This window comes from Pongo abelii, chromosome 9 (assembly GCF_028885655.2).
Source record: "Pongo abelii isolate AG06213 chromosome 9, NHGRI_mPonAbe1-v2.0_pri, whole genome shotgun sequence".
Taxonomy (NCBI): Eukaryota; Metazoa; Chordata; class Mammalia; order Primates; family Hominidae; genus Pongo; species Pongo abelii.
Genome location: NC_071994.2, coordinates 74,107,086 through 74,130,985, shown reverse-complemented (window position 1 = coordinate 74,130,985; position 23,900 = coordinate 74,107,086). Strand labels below are relative to the sequence as shown.

Sequence of the window (23,900 nt, the reverse complement as noted above, 5' to 3'; positions counted from 1 at the left end):
TGGCTGGCTTTGCCCTTCCCACCCCCATCTCCATCTGTCTAGCCAACTCAGAACTTCCAGATTCAGTTCATATGTTGCTCTTTCTCCATGAAGTCCCAGGCAGAAACAACCACCCTATCTTTCAGATTTATGAAAGGTCTCTGTTAGAATTTGTAGTTTCATTCTCCTTTTATTGCTCATTGAATGTATTTCTGATCTTGGAATTGGACGAACTTTTATTTATTTATTTTTGAGATCGAGTCTTGATGTGTTGCTCAGGCTGGAGTGCAGTAGCGTGATCACGGCTCACTGCAGCCTTGACCACCCAGGCTCAGGCAATCCTCCCACCTCAGCATTTCCAGTAGCTGGGACCACAGTTACTCACCACCACACCCGGCTAATTTTTAAATTTTTTGTAGAAACGGGGGTCTCACTTTGTTACCCAGGCTAGTCTCGAACTCCTGGGCTCAAGTGATCCTCCTGCTTTGGCCTCCCAAAGTGCTGGGATTACAGGCATGAGCCACCGTGCTCAGCCAGTGAATTTCTTTTCTTTTTTTTTTTTTGAGACAGGTTCTTGCTCTGTCACCCATGCTGGAGTGCAGTGGCACAGTCACAGCTCACTGCAGCCTCAGCCTCCTGGGCTCAAGCAATCCTCCCACCTCAGCCTCCCAAGTAGCTGGGACCACAGGCGTGTGCCACCATCCCCGGGTAATTTTTGTATTTTTTGTAGAGATGGGTTTTTGCCATGTTGCCCAAGCCGGTCTCAAACTCCTGAGCTCAAGCAGTCTGCCCACCTCGGCCTCTCAAAGTGCTGGGATTACAGGCGCCAGCCACCACACAGCCGAATTTCTTAAATAAGACCCTAAAAGCACTTATGCTGGGATTGAGATAAATCCAGGCAGACAGCTACCCTAAAATGGTATGTGGAAGCCTCCATGGTGGAGAAGAAAGATGTGGAGACAGATAATTACAAAGCTATGGGTTATCTGCTGAGATGGTTATTCCACTGTGTATTATGGTTCCTTTGAGGCCAGCATTTGTGGCTCATTCATCTCTGTGGCCTCTACCCCTCTCCCTGGCACCTAGCACATTCCTAAAACAAAAGAGGTGGCAATAAATGTTTGCTGAATAAATGACTTAGTCCAAGCTCCTCATTTCCAGATGAGAAAAAAAAGAGGCCCTAAAAGAGGATCAAGAACCTGCCCAATTCATCCAGTAAAGCAGCAACAGATCCCAAATATTCCTTCACTGTCTTGGGGGTACTTCTTGGAGCAGAAGGCTAGGGAACACTGACCTTTGACAGGCCCCATATGGCTCAAGTACTCGCAGCGGCTGCTCCAGTGGTCCAGGGTGGTGAGGATGTGACCAGGGTCACCGGGCAGGGCATGGGTGAGCACGTAGCTGAAGGCCCGCTCCTCGATCCGCAGCCCTGACAGGCAGTCTCGGAGGCTTCGCAGCAAGACCGTGCGCACCAGCAATCGGAAGTAGTGCCGGTACCGCACCAGCAATGTTACCACCAGTGGCAGGAAGGCCAGTGCAATGGCAGGGGACATGGTCCCTACCTGGGCCCTGGGGTGGAGGGAGGTAGGGAGGGAAACCCACACCCACAATTTGCCTATTTGTGTAGCTTTTGCCAGTAGCAATTATTATCCTTATATTTTACAAACCACGGCTCAGAAAGGCTAAGTCTTTTGTCCAGAGTCACAGAGCAGAACTGGGATTTGAATCCAGGGTAGTGTGATTCCAAGCCTGTGTACTTTCAAGGACTCTATACTGTCTACTTTCAGCACCCAGCCCCAAACCACCTCTTCCCAGTCCCAACCCCTGGTCCCATCTTCACATTGTTCCCCTGACTTGTTTCTCTTATCCCTGAAGTCACCCCTTCTTCAGGACCCCTTTCACTAGTTCCCCTCCGGGATATCTTCCCCCAACCCTACCCTCTGCCTGCCTGGTCTCCTCTGACCACTGCTGTGTAGCAAAAAAGCATAGATTTGCAGTCAAAAACACCTTGACTATCACTGTGCCCTGCCTCAGTAAAAGGCAATCAAAATAATCCATAGGGTGTTAAGAGTGAGATGTCCTCTTTCCCACCCCAGCACTCTCCCTCTGCCTGCTCTTCCCTGAGGATGGGAGGAGTCTTTAATTCCGTAATAATTCTCCAGCCCCATCTCCTCTCTGCTGTATTCCCCTCTTCTCCTGTGCTGTCTCAGAATTCCCTTCACAAATGTGTACATACACATAACACACAGCACACATTTTCCCTCTACTCAGCTCTTCTCTCCAGGGACCTATGGGGAATGGGCCTCTCCTCCCATGTCCTGGACCATTCTTTTCCTCATCCAGATCTGACCTCCTTGCAGGACTTCTTGCAAGGCCCCTGGTGGTGGCGGGGAGTAAAAATGAAAGAGTGTATGGATGGGTGTGAATAGGTGAGTGATGCGGTGGGCTTGAACTGGTGTGCTTGGGAACCCACAATCCAGGGCCCTGCTTACCTGGGCTGGAGGACCAGAGCACAGGACAGGTGAGGGAGTCCAGGGCCTGCTGCGGGGGATAACCCTGAGGCAGGAGGCTGGAATGGCTTTCAATTATTCATGCTGAGGCTGCTGCTGTCACCTGAGACCTGCAGTTCAAGTTACCAGCCCCAGGGACGAGCTTGAGCTGCCTCCTACCCTTCAGGAACCTCAAAAGATTTACAGAACCTTAGGGTCTTTATTTGAGGGGTTATAAGAGGTATGAGATCTGGTGACTTCTCCGATCCCTTGGATGAGAAGATGGGGCATGGGGTGAGCCAAGGTGATGGGGTGACTGTAATATACTCATTGATATGCAAGTTTTCTGTAAGCAAGGCCATGCCTTGGGCTACAGGTAAGAGTCAGAACCTGTCACTGTGCTCCAGGAACTCGCAAGTTTGGTAGGTGAGACTGACCCAGGAACAGAGAATACAATATAGTGTGATCACTATTGGATGTTCCATGACTACAGGGACTTTGGCTGTTTTGTGAACTGCTGCATATCCAGATATAACAACGTGTGGCACATAGTAGACTCTCAGCAAATATTTGTTGATTCAATAAATGCATGAATTAATACTGGATGAGGATTAAGCATAGGGAGCTGGACATGTCCAGAGAATGGAGTCAGAGAAGGCAATCAGGAGGACATTGTATTGAGTCTCGAAGACAGTAGGCAGACCAGGCTGCATGTGCAAAGTCCAGTAAATCAATCAGGAAACTACATTATTTCTCTACGTCCAGTGAAACACATTGCCCACCCCTCCACCTCTCACCCCAGAACATGCAGTGGGAGAGAGGTGTCAAGCTCTGCATGACTTTGGTATGTCAGACGGGTAATGTGCCAAAACAAGATTTGAGGGTGGCACATTTGACACATGCTGGTGAACACCCAATCACACGCTCATGAACAACAAATGGATCACTATACAATCTTGGACGGACTTGGACCTGTGTTCAGGGCCGAAGGGAAGACATTGGTGGGGGTGGTTAGGAAAAGAGAACTGATGGTCAGCTTTGTGCGTTAGATTACAATGGGTGCTGTAAAAAAAGGCAGAATTAAAGATAGAAGCCTGAAGGCAGAGAGGTCAGTGAGGTGGCTTCTATCTCCTCTACAAGGATTTATCTCCGCCCCGCGTCAGCATGTGAAGGTAGTATAAGGTCCCTTCTTCCTGTAAGTCGCAGATCCCCAGCCCAGGTGGCGAATACACCCTCTGTGTATTCACCCCCAGCCCAGCTGGGCGATACACCCTCTGTGTTCCCCGACTAGGTACCGGTCATCTGGATCCTCTGTGTGTGCACCCAGACTGTACGATCTGGGAGCGTCAGGCCTGGATCCCAGTCGCCCCTCGCATGGCATTTAGAAGAGTGTATCACGAGGGCATACGAGGGCATTTGGTACGAGTTCGCTCAATGGCCCAGAAAAGTGGCCTAGTGGCCATGAGAACGCATAACACAATTCACGACGGCCACTACTGCCAGTTTACAGACTGGAAAGATGAAGTCATGTGATCCGCCCCGCCCTTTCCCCGCGTCACGTGCCTGCGTGTCCGGTTACGCCTTCCCATTGGTTGATAACGATCACGCGCTAGCGGGCGGGACCGGAAGCCGGGGTATTGACTGAGGCGGCCAAGCAGCTCCGGCACAGGGGATACGGGGGGGGGGGGGGGGTGGGGGCGGGTGGTTGCCTGCGGGAGGCAGCCGCGGGTCATGTGACCGGAAGGGCTCCTGACGGACGCCGTCCCTCCTCGGCGCGGCCTGAGCGCCCGGCCCGACCCCGGCCATGGGGTGCTGCTACAGCAGCGAGAACGAGGACTCGGACCAGGTGCGGCTGCGGCAGGCGGGGCTCGGGAATGAGGGCTAAGACCCTGGGGCATGGGGCCCAGAAAGAAATCTGCGGAGGACGGGCAGCCGGACTGCAGGGCTCACTGAATACGGAGGCTTGGAGGGGACAGATTACAGAGGAGACGCCAAGCCGGGCTCCTACCCCTGTTAAAGCCCTAGATTTCTACACAGTCCCCGCCTCGGGGTGTGCAGGCAGCCGCCTGTCCGGCTCGCTCCCACCACTTCCGTTTGCTCCTACCTTCAAAACTTTCCAGATTCAAGGATCCTCAGTCTAGGTCCCCGGGAAACACTCCCTTCCCCAGCTTCCTGTGTCTTCTGTGTATTAGTGGGCTTTGCGAATCCATTTTAGGGGTGGGTAAGCTGAGGCCCTGAGTTAGTCTGTCCTGAGATGAATCAGGAATTCGTGTATCGTCTTAGTCCCTGGGGTTGCAGAAGGAAGGTCGCTGCCAGTCTGGGGCCAGAGGACGACTCTGGAAGTTGGTGGCCTTTGAGTTAGCCAATGAAGGATTTAATTAATACAGTGAGGACATCGGGACATGTGGGAAATTGGGAAGCAACAAAGAGGATTTAGCTTTGGCTAGATTGTGAGAAAAGAGAAATGGAGAGGGAAGTTCATTTGGTTCTGAGTTTGGCTTGCCTCAGTGCAGTCTGCCTGGGGTCTGAGGGTTCCTTTAGCTGGAGACATGCCTATTCTGAGAATTTGGCTGTAGATCTGATCCCTTTGAAGAAAGGATTAGGCTGGGGAGACCTGTACAGTTTTAAATTCTCCCTCTTCCTCTTAGTGCATTCTCACTTCTCTCCACACTCTAATCCCTGCCCTGCCCGGCCTGACATTCAAGGATGAAGTCTCAAGTTGCTGTCCACTCTCCTTTTTTGATCGTCTCTAAGCCCGGATTCTACATTTGAACATATAGTAGACCTGAGAGAGTAGAAAGGTTTTAGGTAGCTCACAGTCTAATGGGGAAGATGGTCACAAAAATAGATTATATCACTGGTACTTGGGAAGTAGTTCTTTTTTCAGTGAACGTATTTTGGATTAAGGGCTTAAGCCTAGGAAAATGTCATTTGTATGGGAAGCAAGGGTGGCTTCTGGTTCTCAATTCTCCATACACCCAATGAACATATATTTCCTTTGCCCTGTGTTAGGCATGTGTCGTGCCTAATACCTCTCACTTCACCTCCACCTTTTTGAGAAAGAGACAACAATAACCCTGCCTACTGGGAGAGTTGTGGCCTAGTGGGAAATTGTCCCTTAAAGCATAATATGGACTCTTGCAGGGAATGAGTCAAGAAGGATTAATGCCGTATGAGAAGGGATACCAGCTTCTACTTGGAAGGGAGAGCTGGGCCTGCTGCTCTCCTGAATCTCTACCTTCTCCTTGGTGGGCTCTCATTTCTGTTCCTAACACCCAGAGAAGGTGCTTAATCACTGCTGGGTGATTTGAGGCCTCATGTAGCAAGGGCCATAACCATCCACCATCCCAGAGTCCCTCTTTCAGTTCTTGGGCAGGCCTCTCTCCCACTCTCATCTCTGTCTCTTTATCATAATAAAAAATATACAACACATTACAGTTTACAAAGGGCCTTCAGTTATCTAATTTGACTCTTGCCAGATATCCGTCATATTAGTGTGGGTTATGTCTATTTAAAGGTGAGGAGAAGTTCAGAGAAGCTAAGTGATTTGGCCAAGCTGAGAAGTGCTAATGCCCAGGTGTTCTGACGCTAGGCCATGTACTTTATCCATGGGGCCAAGCTGTCTCAGCCATGCCCCTAGACCAGGTGGCCAGTCACGGGCAGGCTGCTATGCCTATGCTAAGGTAGACAGTGAAACCCTGCCTCTTGGGTTACACTAATGCAGAGACTAACCTTGATGTGACAAACCTAACCCATGCTCCACTCGCACTTTGGGAGTGGGGTGATATTTGTCTGCTCTGAAGTAGGTAGCATGGCCTCTTCTTTAAGTCTAGGTTTCAAGAAAATAACCTTGTTCTTCACTTGATCTTAGCTGAAGACTAAGAAGTGATCAGCCAACCTTCTTGAAGAACCCCTGATAGGGAAGAGACTACCCTGTCCTGCAGGAAGATCTGTCTGAAGTGGAGCTGGGAGGACAGACACATAGGAAGCTAACTTGGGCCTCATTATGGAGCCAGCTTTCCTTAGAAATACGTAGTTTTATCTTTGGCAAACATTTTGTTTTTTTAGCTCTTTAATACTGAGCCTATGTATTTAGGGAGGAACGGTGTCTGGGAGTTTATAGAGGTGATGGGGCAAAGCCCACAGCTTCTGTCTCTTGCTGTTGGGAACTGGATCAAATTGCCTGAGGTCACTTGGGCAACCTAGCCTTGAGAAAGAAGAGTAAGGTGAAAAGGCTGGGCCTCCCTAAGCAGGGCAGGAAGAAGTAGCCCTCTACAAGGAGAGTTGTGGAGTTGTGGGCAGGGGAGCTGGAGCCTGCAGCAGGAAAGACTGAAGAACTGAGGTAGGCCTGGAGGGGAGCATTGAGGAGTCTGGCACTGAAGGTTGGTGAGTCAGCATTAGCCAGGATGTCCCCCTGGGCCCATCCTTGGCTTTGTCCAGGGCACTCTTGCTCTTTATTGGTTGGCCAGATACCCAGCAGGTCTGTTTTTCCGATTTACTGCTGATACAGCAAGCAGGGATTTGCAGCTGATGGTCTCAAGGCAGGGTCAAATCCAGAAATATTACAGTAGATAGAACAGGGGACTAAAACAGGACAAGGAGGAAGACAAAACCAATGAGGAAGCTTGGTTTGGTCTTACATTAGTTCAGGGGTTGTGATTATCAGCACAGGCCAGCAGTAACGGCTGCTGAAAATTTACATGGGCTACTCAGGTGGTTTAGCAAGGGAGGGAACAGCTCCATTGTTGTTTGTTTTGAGATGGGGTCTTGCTCTCTTGCCCAGGCTGGGGTACAGTGGCACAGTCCTAGCTTACTGCAGCCTCAAACCCTGGGTTCATACAGTCGTTGCACTTCAGCCTCCCAAGTAGGTGGGACTGCAGGGCTCACACTACCAAGTCCAGCTAATTTTTTTTTTGCAAAGACAAGGTCTTGCTTTGTTGCCCAGGCTGGTCTCAAACTCCTGGACTCAAGCAGTCCTCCTGCCTTGGGCTCCCAAAGTGTTGGGATTACCGGTATGAATCACCACACACGGCTACAGCTCTACTGCTCAGATCAGGATACACCTGTACACTCAGTTTGGTTCTGCGAGTCACGTACGAAAAGAGCACCAGAGCACAGGAGGGTGAACACCTTCGAAGGGACCTGCCTTCAAGAAGGGAACACACTTGTGCTGTGTGACCCAGAGCTGGGCTGGGATTCCTGCCCTGACATAATTTGAGAAATGGCCATGGAGAGGTTGGGCTTGCTTTCTCTTGGGGCCTAGGGCCTTGTCTGGACTCGCCAGGGCTTCTATCTTGGAAGCAAACAGCTTTGCTGGGGAGGGCCTGGTCCTGGGGGATGAGGAGGGCCGTTCTTGGGCTCTTGACTTGCACTGATTTCCCCTTTAGATCCCACTGCTTGCTATGTCTCAGCTTCTCTGTCTTCCAGCCTCTAGTATCCTCTCTGCCAGGTCCTAGAATGTTTTTCAAGCTCCAGGGCTGTTGCTGACTACCTGCTTTGTGCCTCTGTCCGTTTTTTCAGGGCCTCTAGAACTGCCTGGTTCCACTCTCATTTATCCTAGAACACCAACTCAGCTGAGCTCCCAAGGATAGGCAGGAACTGAGTCTTATCTGGCATTCCATAAAGCTGGGCACTTTGGATATTCCTTATAGAAATATTTTTGGTGTTTAAGATCAGAGCTGGGCTGAGGGTAGCACCCATGAAAGGCAGGATCTAAGGGTCCTGGGGCTGACTTCTCTCCCATGACCACTTCTAGGACCGAGAGGAGCGGAAGCTGCTGCTGGACCCTAGCAGCCCCCCTACCAAAGCTCTCAATGGAGCCGAGCCCAACTACCACAGCCTGCCTTCCGCTCGCACTGATGAGCAGGCCCTGCTCTCTTCCATCCTTGCCAAGACAGCCAGGTAGGTGTCAGAGGACCAGGCCTGGGTCAGAGCTCCTCTATCCATATTAAAGGCTAGGATAGAAGGAGCTAGGCTCAGGACATGGGGGATGGGACAAGGTCACTAGGGAGAGGTGCCTCCATGTCCAGCCCTGCTCCAGTAGGCAGGAGGGAAACTGGTGTCAGATAGCCCTGGAGTTGGTACCTGGCACTGAGTCCTGTTTGTCCTTCTTGGAAGCACGTGTCATGTCATCTCTGTCTCCTCTCCCCAAAGCAACATCATTGATGTGTCTGCTGCAGACTCACAGGGCATGGAGCAGCATGAGTACATGGACCGTGCCAGGCAGTACAGGTGAGCACCTGGCCAGCGTGGGTCCCTCAGGCTACTTGGGCTCCCACCCTCCATCACTGTTCCAGCTTTGGAGCCTGGCCCTTAGTCCAAGCTTCTCATTTGGTGCAGCCCTGGAGACTGACCACAGATCACTTGGGTGCTTCAGTAGATATTCATGTCAGCCCTGTTTACCCTGTGACACTCTTGAGGGCGCTGAGGCCAAGGGAGATGGGCCTAGATTGAGCCTGTGATGAGCTGAGACCTTCCCTCCCAGATACCCTTCCTCGACACCCTGCTTCTCTGGCCTGAGGGGATGAGGCTTACCTGGGCTGGGCAGGGCAGACTGTGGCTTAACTGCCTACCCCCACCCCCTCTCTCTTGGTCAGCACCCGCTTGGCTGTGCTGAGCAGCAGCCTGACCCATTGGAAGAAGCTGCCACCGCTGCCGTCTCTTACCAGCCAGCCCCACCAAGTGCTGGCCAGTGAGCCCATCCCGTTCTCTGATTTGCAGCAGGTGAGACACCCCTCACCTGCCCCTGCCCACCCTTCCCACATTGCCCAGGGTATGGCAGAGGGTTCACCCACTCTGCCTCAGAGGAGGTAGGGAAGGTGGAGTTAGGGAGCCTGGTAGCCTTGTGGGCCCCAGATCCCTCCCACCTCGTTCTCTTAACTTTTTATGTCTTTCCTATTTCCTTCCCGCAACCTTTATTGTTTCACTCCCCTTTGTTCTTTTCCTTCTGTCTCTCCCTTCCCTGTCTTTCTCTTTGCCTTCCTGTTCCCCATCATTCCCTCCTTCTCCATCACCATCTAATCTCCCCTCCCCATTTTTCCTGATCGCCCTCCTCACCTCTGTTCCTCTCCTCCCCGGCCCCTCTCTGTCTCAGGTCTCCAGGATAGCTGCTTATGCCTACAGTGCACTTTCTCAGATCCGTGTGGACGCAAAAGAGGAGCTGGTTGTACAGTTTGGGATCCCATGAAGAGAGGGGTCCTTGGACAGCTCTTCTCCTCTCTTCATCCCATCTCTACCCCACCCCCTTGGCCCCCAGCCTCACTGCGGCTTATACAGTACCCTAACCTGCTACTAATCACAGAGAAAAATGTGAAGAAGGAGAAGAGGAAGGCTAGAAGCCTGAGCAAGTGAGGGTAGAACCTTTTGGGACTGGCCTTTGAAGCTCTGGCCAGGGATGGGGTGGGGGCCAAAAGGACAGAGCCTGGTATGTCTTCATAGTCATTGAGAATGTGGAGATACCAGTTTGGGTGGGGGGTGATCACCAGGGGACCTAGGGAGATCCCCTTCCCACCCTCTCTGTTGGCCTCAGAGTCACTCCTGCCCCCTCTCCCTGACTTGGTGCTCACATGCACCTCACTAGGGTTTGTGACCAGGGTCTGGATGAGCTTGAATTTGAATGAATTGAGTTTGTATTTCTAGAACCCTGGGTTTTTACATGTTTGGTCTTTTTTTGTTTTGGTTTGTCATCCTCGATAAAGGAAGTATATTCATCCATGTGCTGGTTCTGGCCCCTCTGTCCTACCCATTCTACTTTTGACTACTCAGGTCTATGAGAGTAAGATGTGGGGAAGGGGGCATCTTCCAGGGATACTGAAGATGAACCCAAGAGACAAGGGTTTAGGGTGTCAGCTCTTAGCTGAGACCTGGCTTGGGCTAACCTCAGATTGGATGAGACTGTTCTTGTCCCTTGTCCAGTGATGATGGGAACACTGTCAAAGCTGAATAGACCTGAATCTGAGGCAGCTTTGATTCTTGGGGGCCCTGTCTTAGACTCAATGGAATTACCAACAGCCCCTGGGGGTGAAGGGTTGGGGGGTGGAGAGAGAAAGCAGACCAGGCTCTTCTGGGAATACCTAATATGGAGTCAGCAAGCAAATGTTTTTAAGCAGAAGATTCTTTTTATCAAATGAAATCTTAAGCAGAATCCCAGCATATAAAACAGAATGGAATTACTTTGATCTGATTGAAGTGGGGGCTGGTTTCAGAGATCATAGGCCATCTTCTTGGCCTGTCATGGAGGCCTGTGAGGCATCTCTACAGACCCTGGTACTCTGTGGAGTTTGGAAATTACTGATCTACTTTAACTCCCAAATCTCTAAGCTGAAAAGTACAAAGGGGCCCAGAGAGTTAGATAAATTTCCCAAGGCTGTGTGGTAAACCCACGTCTCCAGTGTCCCAGGCCAGCAGGCCTTTCCCTCAATTGCCTCCCTTTTTCAGCAAAATAAGACTAGAGCTGGCCAGGTGCAGTGGCTTATGCCTGTAATCCTAGCACTTTGGGAGGCTGAGGTGGGCAGATCACCTGAGGTCAGGAGTTTGAGACCGGCCTGGCCAACATGGCGAAACCCCATCTCTACTAAAAATACAAAAAAAGGCTGGGCGTGGTGGCTCACGCTTGTAATCCCAGCACTTTGGGAGGCCAAAGCGGATGGATCACCTGAGGTCAGGAGTTCGAGACCAGCCTGGCCAACATGGCGAAACCTTGTCTCTACTAAAATATAAAAAATTAGCTGGAGGAGGCCGAGGTGGGCGGATCACAAGGTCAGGAGATGGAGACCATCCTGGCTAACACGGTGAAACCCCGTCTCTACTAAAAATACAAAAAATTAGCCTGGCGTGGTGGTGGGCGCCTATAGTCCCAGCTACTCGGGAGGCTGAGGCAGGAGAGTGGCGTGAACCTGGGAGGCGGAGTTTGCAGTGAGCCGAGATCGCGCCACTGCACTCCAGCCTGGGTGACAGAGCGAGACTCCGTCTCAAAAAAAAAAAAAAAAAAAAATTAGCTGGATGTGGTAGCAGGCGCCTGTAATCCCAGCTACTTAGGAGGCTGAGGCAGGAGAATCGCTTGAACCCGGCAGGCGGAGGTTGCAGTGAGCTGAGATCGCACCACTGCACTCCAGCTTGGTTGACAAGAGTGAAACTGTCTCAAAACAACAACAACAAAATTAGCCAGTCATGGTGGCAGGTGCCTTTAATCACAGCTACTGGGGAGGCTGAGGCAGGAGAATCTCTTGAACCTGGGAGGCAGAGGTTGCAGTGAGCCAAGATCGTGCCACTGCACTCCAGCCTGTGCGACAGAGTGAGACTCCGTCTCAAAAAAAAAAAGAAAAGAAAAAAAAGGCTAGAGCTACTTGCAGTTGCCTGAGTTAGAGAACATCTCTACAAGGTGTAAGTGACTTGTCATCTGCTCAACAGCTCAAATCATTTATTGTCAAACCATGCTGTCTATGCTTAGGCCTTTAGGACTACTAGGGTCGTGGGAGCCTCAAAGTGTATTCTGCTTGATCCGGGCCTTCTTGGGCTTGATGTTCATGCGTTTCCAGACTTCAGCTGTGGTGCGGTCTGCTTTGGTGACCCCGCTGAAGTCGAACGTGGTGATACGGGACAGGGTGCACAGCACATATTGCCTGTGGGGAAGACTCAGGCTGGGGGCCAGCACCCCCACCAGAATCCCCTTCCCCCTCCACTAGTTGCTGTTGTCTTCCCTGACTGCAAGGAATGGAGGGACTTGAGCGTAGTTTGGGAAAGATTAGGTTTATCCTGACTGAGAGCAAGGAATGCTTAGAGGTCTGTTACTCCCTTCCCAGGTCCAAGCATGGCAGAAGAATGGTCGTAGATTTCTTGTTTCTCCTCCTCCTTTCCCTTAGGGGAGCTAGGCCCTACCTCCAGCGGCAGGGCACTTACCTATACCCTTTCTCTTCCTCTATGGGGTTCCCATGGAGTGTCAGGCTCCGGAGCCGAGGAAGGACAGCCAGCTTATTCACCTCCCCCAGGTGCTGGATGCTGTTGCCGTGAAGATAGAGGACACTCAGGTTGAAGAAAGTTGTTAGGACCTGTTGGGGAGGGAAACCAAAAGCCAGGCTAGACAGGACAGGACCCTGAATCTCTGCTCAGGGCTGACTCGTGGGCAGAGAAGGAAGAATGTGGGGAACAACCTGCCCTCCACTCCAACCCTCCACAGCCATACTGTATGACTCTAACCTACTTTTATTTACCTTTTAAGACATACAGGGCATCACACTGAAAAGGAGCTGTGATCTGAGGGTCAGGAGTATGGGCCTGGGTACTGGGTACCAGCACTGCCACTGACTTGCCTCTCCTGCCTCTCTCTCAGCCTTAGTTGCCCCTTCACTGAAGACCTTTCCAGCTTTGGTCATCTACGATTCTATCACAGCAAGCAACAGGAAGACAGAGCACCATGCTAGGCACATAAGAAGCTTTTAAAATACTGGTTAAATTAAGATCACCACACCAGGGGAATAGTTTCCAAGTCATGCTCCAGCTCCTTTCCCCTCTTAGGGATCTTGGACTAGAAAAGGCCAAACTTTGTTTATTTCTTAAAACTTGAATCTGAGTTCCCAGAAAGTAAGTGCTATACTTTTATTGACTACCTCTTCCACAGGAGAACCCAGCACAGGACACAGTGGGTGCACAGTGACAGTTACAATTTTACTTCAGCCTCTGATGTGCCAGTTGTTTGTTGGTTTTCATGTATTTTCCTTTTTTTTTTGAGACGGAGTCTCACTCTGTTGCCAGGCTGGAGTACAGTGGCGCAATCTCGGCTCACTGCAACCTCTGCCTCCTGGGTTCAAGTGATTCTCCTGCCTCAGCCTCCCGAGTAGCTGGGGACTACAGGCGCCCGCCACCACACCCAGCTAATTTTTTGTATTTTTAGTAGAGACGGGGTTTCACCATGTTGGCCAGGATGGTCTCGATCTCTTGACCTTGTGATCCACCCACCTCGGCCTCCCAAAGTGCTGGGATTACAGGCGTGAGCCGTTGTGCCCGGTGGTTTTCATGTATTTTCATTCAATCCTCACAAAACCTTTATGGTACTGGCATATTATCCCCATTTTTCCGACAGGGAGGCTGCAGTTTTGAGAGGTTAGGTAGCTTGCTCAAAGTCACAGTCAGTAAGAGGCAAACCCAGGATTTGAACCTACATCTGTCTGGCCCCCCAGTCTTGTGCTTTGGACTGCACCATGCTGCCTCACTACTTCCTTGATAACATGTAGGAGTGGAGAGGTTGGGGGCTGAACAAAGTGGCTTCAGGCTCCCCTGACTGGATTCCTACTGTTAGGAACTCACAGGGTCAATGGAAGTCAGGTCATTAAAGGACAGGTCAATCCAGGCCAAGTTCTCTGGGTGCTCCAACAGCTGTGAAGCCACCTGGTTGAAGTCTCTCAGATCATTGAGAACATTGTTATTCAGCCACAGGGACTGGGTCAGTGATTTCCCCGACTTTGAACGCTTCAGTGATCGTAGTCCTGTCCTTGGCTCCTCATTTACCAGATCTGTGGGGACAAAGTGAGACTTGGGTATCATCTTTGCTTTTTTGGCTTTAGGGGGTGGGAAGGAACAGAGCTGGAAAGATTAGCCATCCAGGCTGTAGCTGGAGGGTCTGGAAGGGCCACAGCCCTGTGCCTGAGTCTAGTGCAACCCTGTCCCACAGCTTCCAGCAATCAGTAAGTTTAGACTAAGGGCTAGTGACTTCTATCTCAAGCTCTTGGCTTTCCAGGTCACATGGACTTCTCATGTCCACTGTACCACTGGGTCTTTTGTATACCAAACTAGTGTGGGGTTGAGAAAAACTTAAGAACCAGAATTGTTGGGCTTGAGCTGAGTAGATGATAGCACAAAATCCTGAATTAACTACTGGTAAAGCCTATAGAATTCACTTCAGTGGAATACACTCTGATATCCTCCCTCTCTTTCCATTAATGTTGAGTACCTACAGTATGCCAGGTACTGGATATACAGTGATAAACAAAATGAGAGACAGTCTGTTCCAGACTTTGTATGAATAATAGGGCAGAGAGCAGACATTTGTGCCTTGGCGGAGCTTATATGGGCAAGATGGGAGCAAGCTGGCAATATGGTGTGATAAGTGCTATATAATAGTTGTAGCAGCACAGAAGAGAGGCTATTGACCCAGTATGGGAGCTCAGGGAAGTTTCCCAGGGAAGGTGAAGCCTGAGCTGAATCTCCGTGGATTAGGAGATGTTTATCAGGCAAAGGGGTAAAAAGGCGGGGAACAGCATGAAGAAAGGTATAGAGGTACAGAACAGCCAGGGAGTCTGGGGCGGGTTTGTGTGCCTGCACAAGTGCTCGCAAGCACTGCACAAGGGGGACAGAGGAAAAGGAGGCAGAAATCCAGTCAAAAGTCTCGAATGTCAGGCTAAGGATCTTGGGCTTCACCCTGTAGGTAATGGGAAGGCACCGGAGTGTTTAAAGCAAATGATTCAAATCTTTTATTTCAGAAAGATCACTCTGAAGTGTCAGTGTGGAATATGGATTTTAGGGAGTGAGTTGGACTGAATGACCAATTTGGCTGTTTGAGTCATCCAAGCAAGACATGAGAGGGCCCTACAATCAACATAATTTGGTTGACTGGATGTAAAGGTAGAAGAATATTAAAGGGTGGTTGCCAGTTGTATTAACTGGTAAGGAATTACAGAAGAAGAAACAGCATTGGGAAAGTGATGAGTTCAGGCTTAGCTTTGGTGTATTTGAGGTTCCTGTACAAAAAGGTGGAGAAGCCAAATAGGCAGTTGGAGATGAAGGTCGGAAGCTCAGGAGACACAGACTTGAGAATCGTTAGCATGGAAGGCATACAAGTTAGGGAAAGAGATGAGATTCCTCAGGGAGAGTGAGGGTAGGGAGGAAGGTCAGGGAGGAAGAAGAATCCATTAGAGAAGTTAAATGATGCGGAAAAATCAGGAGAGGACAGTTTAAAGATGTTCAGGGAGTAAATAGTTTATAGTAGTAAGTTCCAGGGAGGTAAGGACTGAAAAGTAATTTTGGCAACTTAGAAGTCCCTGGTAACCTTGGTAAGGGCTGCTTCAGTGGAATGGCAAGGGCCTGGGGGCAGAAGCCAGATTGAAGTGAGTGAGTTCAAGAGTGAATGGAGGCTGGTTTCATGCCTGTAATCCCAGCACTTTGGGAGGCCAAGACAGGAGGATTGCTTGAGCCTAGGCATTTGAGACCAGCCTGGGCAACATCATGAAACCCCATCTCTACCAAAAAAAGAGTGAATGGTATAAGCAGTTAGCATAAACAACATCCTCAGAAAGTTTGGCTGAGGAGGAGAGAGAATAGGGAATAGGATTATGTTAGAACCCAGGCGTATGGAACACCCCAAACCCTCACTTCCACTTTTTCAAAATGAGGTCCAGAAAGAAGATGGGCCTTGCCCAAGTTCGAAGTCGTAGAGTCAGAACCAGATGCCAGGTCTGGCTGAGGTGACTGTATTTTTCCCATTGCTGCTAAACCTTTGGTTCCCTAGTTCACCCCTGGGGAAGGGAGTATTTAGTATTTGCTGAAGCTAGCCAGCTTTCTTCACTCTGTTCTGCTCTCTACTGGAAGGAGAGACACCCTTTGCCCTTCCACCCCCACCTCTCCTCCTCCTCAGATGCAGGTCAGGCAACATCCACCAGATGGCTCTGCCTTAGTCCTAGAGTGAGCAGGACCCACAGTTGGGGCCTGGGGTCACAGGAGGGTACTGGAACGGCGTACCCCAGCTCATGAATTCCTAATCCTGCGTCCCTCCCCACACCTCCTGAGAACCCTGGAACAGACTGACACAGATGAATCAAAATTAAGGTCAAAATAACCCCACATGAACTAGTGCCCCATGTGATAAGGTAGCAAGCAGCGTGGGGAATGCCACCAAGCATGGGCTGGAGGCCAAGCTCAGAGGGAATCACTGGTGGGACGGAGTTGCCTAAAACTTGATGCTGGCTGGAGCTGCTCTTATTAAGGATGGAGTGGTATATCCAGGCTGCCACAGGTTGCTGCTCCTCTCAGATTCCACCAACGTACTACACTGCCTGAGAATCTGTAAAGTTCCTTGTTCAGAGTAGGCCAAAGCAGGTCTGGAAGCTGGACCACAAATATCAATGCTTTGAGAACTGGGGAGCATTTAGCTCCAGGAAGATCTGGGAAACTATGTTCCTGTTTTCCTTTCTCTGAAAGGCTGCCATGTAGCTGTTGTCATGTGTCAGAATACAAGTTAGTTTGATTGAACTTCCCTGTGTCATCCCTCAACCACAAACTGGAAGGGGTTGGTAGGTGTATATGGTGGGGGACTTCCTTAACACTCTAGGTTTGTGAAAAGTTAGAGGAACTGGGTTGGTGGTAGCACAGATTAGATTCCTTCCAAAGGCACTGCCGTTTCAGATTCTGTAATATTTATTCATTCAGCAAATAGTGTGCCAAGTATCCCCAAACTCTATTGTATCCCCAAACTCTATTGTATCCCTTAACCCCAGCTATAAATAAGTGTTTCAGAAGCTCGGGGGAATCTGAAGGGACTCTGACCTTTTTGGGCCTTTGATGTGCCTCACATACCTAGCAAGGAGCACAATACCTGGCATATACATATGACACACACACACATATATAAATGCTTAATAGTAAGTGCTCAGTAAATATTGAACGGTTGAATGAAGGATGGGCCATCTGTACCAATTACGTTTTATGATGTAGAGTTACCCTTGGTACTGCTTGTCTCTCTCCCAATTCTGAGGACTCCATAGAGGGCAGAGCTACACCTCCTCCATCAGAGTTAGAAATTCCCATGATAGGTAGGAGGTATACTTCCCTCCCACCTCTGTCATTGCACCCATCTTAGAGATAGTTACTGTTGCAGCTAAAACCTCTTGTGAAACATGGACTACATCAGAAGTGATGCAGTGTACAATAAAGATCACAGTAGGTGGCTGTGTGCTCATGAGAGAACAAACGTGAGTTACCACTGTGGCTGATGATAACCCAAGTAGACCCTAAACCCAATCTAAGACTGGTGCTATTTGTCAGCTTCCCGAGCTTAAAGGCGGTGGCTACCAATTGCCTGAGAGAAGACTAAAGCCAAATAACAGTTCTGAGATAGTGGATGTTAACGTGTATTCTGTGAGGACAGATGGACTGATGCTTTAATGAAAGACCAGATAACAAAAGCCAGGGATGGCACAACTTCCCTAGGAAGAATGGATGACTCATTGGGAATATGACATGGCTGACAGCCTCCCTATGTTCCCTCCTGAAGGGACTAGCTACCCATTTACAAAGACATTGAATGGCAAAATGGGAGCGAGTGTGGACAGTGTTGGAATCTGCAGTAAGTGTAGGTGATGATGGAATAAACTTGGATTTGGCTGGAATGAGTGTGAGAAATTTGTCAGTAAATATTTAAACTGGAAATATGCCAGTTTGTTGATAAGACCCCTCATGTTTGGCCAGTCAGGATAGGCTTGTGTCTGCAGACAGAGGAGAAAGGTTTTGCCTACTTGCTGGGACTCCACAGGAGCCTGTGCTTTCCTCCTCTCTTCGGTAAAAACAGGAGAATAAAACTATTGGCTGATAGACTGGCTTCCTAGTTTTCTTCCACTTGACTTTCCTGCTGTAGCCTGGCTTCTTTTAAAGATGATCAGCTACTGTGATAGCCCCGTTTCCTTTCAGATTTGCTGCTTAAAAAACAAACAAACAGGGGCACATGTTCTTAGGATCTCCTGGGGCTGTGTCGGGGCAAAAACAAAACAAACAAAAAGACAGAAAAAAACCTCTCACTCTCCCCTACCCTCCAAAAGACAGTAACAACATATCTGCAAGCATATGGGAAGAATCTCTTTAGGCTTTTAAGTAGAAGATTATGGTTTCTCCCTAGGGACCACACTGGGCCTGCTGCCTTAGTGAGTGCAGTACTGTGCTCTGGGGGCTGACCTTGAATGACGTGGATGCTTCTGAAGGAGTAGTCAAGAGGGGGCTCCTGTACCGAAGTGTTCATATAGTCCCGTTTGTTCATAGTTCAGGCCATCATTCATCAGGTGCAAGCAGGTGCCCTGGGAGTCCGGGTTCAGCCTGGGAGGACAGAGAAAGACTGGTGTTTCAAGTACACCGGCCTTCAGGTTTCCCCATAGTCCTCCATCCTTGCTTTCTATCCTCTACTACTCTAGGCCTGCCTGGCTATATTTCCATTTTAAGATATGAATCACTCTTCCTTGCATCCATGCATGTATAGAGCACTTTCTACTTCTCAGAGCACCTTCACATCTCTTAGTACTCATTTGAGAGTTGAACACCCATTTCTTTGTCTGGAAAATGCCAAATGAAGAAACTGAAACCCAAGGGGTAAAAGGACTTGCCCAGAGTTAAGCCAATGAGTCAGTTGTAGACTGCAGTCATAATCTCCTGAATCCTACTCTGAGACCTTTTCTGTTACTCTGCAGTAGTTACTGTGGAGACTGTCTTGATACCCACCCTCTGGTGACATCAACTGGGCTATTCTATTGCTTAACAAATCCTTGAGGGCCTGTACCGCATCTGGTTGGTGTCTGACCACCCCTCTCAGTCTGGCCCAGCTGGGGATTTGCCACCTTCTCCGCTTGGCTTCTCTACCAGCCCCATTACGTTTCCATCCAAAGACCCTACTTTCAGCCCTATCCTGAATGTAGCCATACACGTATAAACATATACACACACAAAACCAGAGTCTACCTCTCACTCACCTGTCACTGATGGCTGAAACTCCACCATTAGGGATTCATTCCTGTGGGTTCAGGGATTGTTTCCGGTTAAAATGGAAATACTCCCTGACAGGGATGAACACAATGTTGTTATCAGTCACTTGCAATGTGGTGTGAATTGTCTTATCAGATCGTTTCCAATTTGTTAGCTAAAGTAAAGCTGAGGTTTTTCTGGAGACAAGGGAGAGCCATGAGAATACTACTCACCTGGGATAAAGAGAGCTGACAACACACTTTACCAAGGGGTTTGTATGTGAATCACACAAGCAAAAGACAAAATTGACAAGGATAAGGACAAGAACTTGTCCCAGTCGACCTCCCCTTTCTCATTCCATCCACTGCTGCCAACTTTGTATTATTATTTGTATTACTTCGCCTGCTTTCCAAAAGGATTTCAGGTTTACAATAATAACACAGTCATAAAACAGATGATTTGCAGAATAGTGCTGTCCACTAGAAATATAATGTCACAAATGCAAGCCATATATATAATTTAAAATTTTCTAGTAGCCAAAATAAGTAAAATGAAGTGGTGAAATTAATTTTAATAACTTTATTTTACCCAATATATCAAAAAAATCATTCAATATGTAATAAATATTAAAACTTACTGAGCTATTTTACACTTACAGCACATCCCAATTTGGACTAGCCTACCTGTCAAATGTACGTGACTAGTGGCTACCATACTGGACAGTGCAGATTGGAAAGTTAAAAATGGAAGAGAAAGATCAGAAACTAGATTACAGGAAGAGAGAGATGTGCCAGGCACTTTAAGAATCTAAGCCTACATTTAGCTCTGAAATTCCTGGCAGCCAAAGCAAAAAGAGAAACCTTGGGATTGCAGTTCTCATCATTGGATTCAAAGGATAAATTAGTTTGCAGAGACAATGAAATTGGCAAACAACCTTAAAATGGAATTTATTACTCGGCAGGCTGAGGCAGTTGGATTGCTTGAGCCTAGGAGTTGGAGGTTGCAGTGAGCTATAATTGTGCCGCTGCACTCCAGCCTGGGCGACAGAGCAAGACCCTGTAGACCCTGTCTCAGAAAAAAAAAAAAAAAAAAAAAAAAGAATTTCTGTTAAAAACCAGGGACCTGATATCTTATAATTCAGTTTAAGCCTAATACAGTTCAGGTAAATTCCTTTTTTGGCAATTTAACATATACATGGGTCAAGTTTAGTAGATTTAGAGGAAAATGAATGTCTTGTTCTGAAAAAATAGCAGTACTAGCTGAGCTTTGGGGAGGTGCCAGATTGAGTCACTTCACAGCTTAATTCTGTTATGAACTGGTCCCATGGGCATGGATTGTCAATTAGGGAGACTTGAATCTTTTAGATATTAAATCTACAGGCAGACAACAAAGAACACATTATTCTTTTGTAAAAACAGAGGAACCTGGCTGTGTACTACAGAACTAGAGGAACCTAGCTTAGACAGAAGCTCATCCCACTTCAGCACCTGCAACAGATTTGATACCTTTGCGCAAGATTGGATACTTTTCTCAAAGTAAATACTGGGTTGGTACCCCAGAGTTATGCACCACTGAACATGGATTTTAACTTAAAATACTTAAGGGCAGATTTTTACTGTTAGTTTTCTTGACTATCAGAGAACCCCAGTGCAGTTCCTAAAGACTTCTGATTTTGTGTAGCACCAGCTCCTGTTGCATTTTCTGAATGAATTAGTATTAAAAATGGAGCCCCAAGAAGCTGGTTAAATTTTTAGCCTTCTGCATTTAAGCTGTAGCCCAGGCTGTGAGCTAGTATCGCATCTTATTCATTATCCAACATAGAACCAGGTTTACAACAGGCACTCAAAATGTTTGTGGGATCAATGAATGAGAAACTGCCAATTCTGAGGATTTCTGTTTCAAAAGAGTTGATGCTAAGCTGTTCTTTCTAACAATTGGTTCCCAAGTTCAGCTGTTTCAGTCCACACCTTGTTCACAGTAAGATATTCAATTCAATTCAGCAAACATTTGTTGAGTGCTTGCTGCTCTGTGCCTGACCAGAAGAAATGGAGCCAAAATACACATAATAGAACCCTGTCATTAGCACAGAAAGACCTGCTGAGTTTCTATTGATTGTGGCAAACCAGCCTGCATCCAGTTCCAAGTAACAGCTGCCCACTTAGTGAATACTCTCTCATGTTTCAACACTCAGTTCTAGTGTACCCTCTTCTATAAAGCCTTTCTTTTCCAGATAAAATTGGTTAATGTGTCCTGTGTTAGGCTGATTGTTTTGATGATCCCTATTCATGGTCTCCTCTGTATCAATCCCTTTTTGCCTATAACATCATAGTCCCATCTCACTCTGATGCTGGGCCCAGACATGTGACTTGTTTTAGCCAATGAGATGTCGATAAACATGAAGCAAACAGAAGCTTTAAAGGAGGCCTGCCCTCTCACTCTTTGCCAGTGCCATGAGAACATGGCTGATCTGCTGGAGGGTTATGAGATGTGTAGGTGAGAGCATGCAAAAGAGCCAGAGATTCCAGCTGAAGCCATCCTAGACTGGCCCACAGTCAGCCTACCCCCAGTCAAGATCAGGAGAGTCACCCAACCCACAGATGACTGCCGACACGAGTAAGCCCAGCCAAAGCAGAACCCTCCAGCTGACTCTAAGACTTAGAAGCAATAATAAGTGTTTATTATCTTAAGCCACTGTGTTTTGGGATGGTTTATTACACAGCAATAGCTAACTTCTGCATGCCCCCACTGTACTTTGAACAAAATTTTATTACAGCCTGTTTACTCATCTGTGAATTGGAGACAAACCCTACCTTGAGAACTATTGTACATCTGGCATCAGGTGCTCAATAAATGGAAGCAGTTGTATTCTCTGTTAATTTCATTATAACCAACTTTGTTTACTCCCTATAAGCTTGAGGACAGGGACAAGACTCAGACTTCTTTCTCCCTTCTCATCATTACCCTGCATTGAGCCTGGCAAAAAAAAAAATCCTCACTAAAGGTTTGATGGACAAATGAAAATGGATGGACAATGGAAAAATGAAAGAAGAAATGAAGGAATTAATGGAGTTTTCAAGGTGTCACATAGAGAGCTTGACTGCTGGAGAGAACTGACAAAGTGTTGATGCTGCCATGCTTACTCCTGTGGCTGTGTTTTTGGAGTCAGTCTTTCCCATCTGCTATTCTGGCTTATGACCAGGAGATAATCAGATGCCAGCACCTTCATCTATCCAGACTGACTGACTTGATGAATGACTGGGTTAGGGGCATACCTGCCTTGTTTCGGAACTGGAATTTCTCATTTCCAAATTGACAGTATCTTTAATTGTTTTGTTTTTTAAGTGTAAAAGCTAATATGATAGATGAATAAAGTGAAACGACATGAAAAAGTACATCAAATAGAAACTCAAAGTTTGAATCTCCATTAACAGTTTGGGAATATAACCTCCTAGAATGTATAGCTAATAAGGTTTTACACACACACACACACACACACACACACACACACGCACACACATATGGTTTTCTTTTTTTTTTGAGACAAGGTCTCGCTCTGTTGTGCAGGCTGGAGTGCAATGGTGCTACCTCAGCTCACTGCAACCTCTGCCTCCTGGGCTGAGGCAATCCCACCACCTTAGCCTCCCGAGTAGCTGGGACTACAGGCACACGTCACCACACCCTGCTAATTTTTGTATTTTTTTTGAGACACAGTTTTGCCATGTTGCTTAGGCTGGTCTCAAACTCCTGGGCTCAAGCTATTCACTCACTTTGGCCTCCCAAAGTGCTGGGATTGCAGGCGTGAGCCACTGTGCCCAGCCTAGATTATGTATATTTTTAAATAAACAATATTCCTTTGTAAACCTATTTTTTAATTTTCAAATTGTTGTAGACTATTACCCTTTTTAATAGTTGCAAAGTATTTTATACTATGTATCGTACTTTATTGTTATTCACTTAATTTATTTAACCAATTCCAAATTGACAGAAAACTGTTTTCAGTTTTGGGAAATTACTAACATTTGGAATTTGATTTGTTGCTAGCCTATTCCTGCCCTCTCTCAGGCAAGTTGCGACATGATAACACAGGAAGCTTTGCGGAATAATCACATAAATCTGATAGGAGATTCAACAGCCTGGCCCGAGAGTTTCTGATGATGGACTGATGGTGGAAAAAAAATCAAAGACTGCCATGAAAAATCTGCCACATATTTAGCCAGGCATGGCAGCTCACGCCTGTAGTCCCAGCTACTTGGGAGGCTGAGGTAGGAGTATGGCTCAAGCCCAGGAGTTCCAGGCTGCAGTGAGCTATGACTGTGCCACTGCACTCCAGTCTGGGCAACAGAGCGAGACCCTGTCAAAAGAAAAAAGAAAAATCTGCCACATAATCTAATATATTCTGGGAGGTTATATTCCCAGGTGCCAAAAGGAGGCCCAAGATTCAACCTGGCTCCTGTCCACCCACCTCTACTACCATCTCATCCTCAACTCCAATTCTGCAGTCTAGCCAAATGCAACTACTCACCGTAAGTTCCCTGCAGCTGCCGCTGGGCCGCTAAGTGGAAGAGTGTCTCCTTCCAGCTCTGTCTGCTTGGAATATAGTTTTTCTCTCCTCCTTTTGCTTTGCTAATTCTTATTTCAGGGCTCAGATCAGGTTTCAACTTTTCTGAGAAGTCTACCTTTATCCTCAAATCCGTAATTGTAGTGCTATGATTGCCATGGTAG

At 47.9% G+C, this 23,900-nt stretch overlaps 2 protein-coding genes and 1 pseudogene across 10 annotated transcripts in view; 1 reads left to right on the top strand and 2 right to left on the bottom strand.

The window, feature by feature from the left end:
- Nucleotides 1-23,900, bottom strand: part of LRTOMT (leucine rich transmembrane and O-methyltransferase domain containing) — a 30,846-nt gene that overhangs the window by 3,307 nt on the left and 3,639 nt on the right. For 2 of the 9 annotated variants that reach the window (NM_001199358.1, XM_054523981.2), the window contains 5 exon segments: nucleotides 10,566-12,088; nucleotides 12,366-12,514; nucleotides 13,770-13,975; nucleotides 18,402-18,539; nucleotides 19,187-19,270. In NM_001199358.1, coding sequence (NP_001186287.1) covers nucleotides 11,947-12,088; nucleotides 12,366-12,514; nucleotides 13,770-13,975; nucleotides 18,402-18,483 — 579 coding nt within the window. In that variant the 5' untranslated portion in view covers nucleotides 18,484-18,539; nucleotides 19,187-19,270 and the 3' untranslated portion in view covers nucleotides 10,566-11,946. 9 annotated transcript variants of the gene reach the window in all.
- LOC112135668 (small nucleolar RNA U13) lies at nucleotides 3,316-3,412 on the bottom strand (annotated as a pseudogene).
- Nucleotides 4,250-10,180, top strand: LAMTOR1 (late endosomal/lysosomal adaptor, MAPK and MTOR activator 1). Its single transcript, NM_001132939.1, is given in 5 exon segments — nucleotides 4,250-4,314; nucleotides 8,224-8,369; nucleotides 8,622-8,699; nucleotides 9,065-9,191; nucleotides 9,562-10,180. Coding segments are annotated over 5 exon segments (486 nt in total). The 5' UTR covers nucleotides 4,250-4,272; the 3' UTR covers nucleotides 9,655-10,180.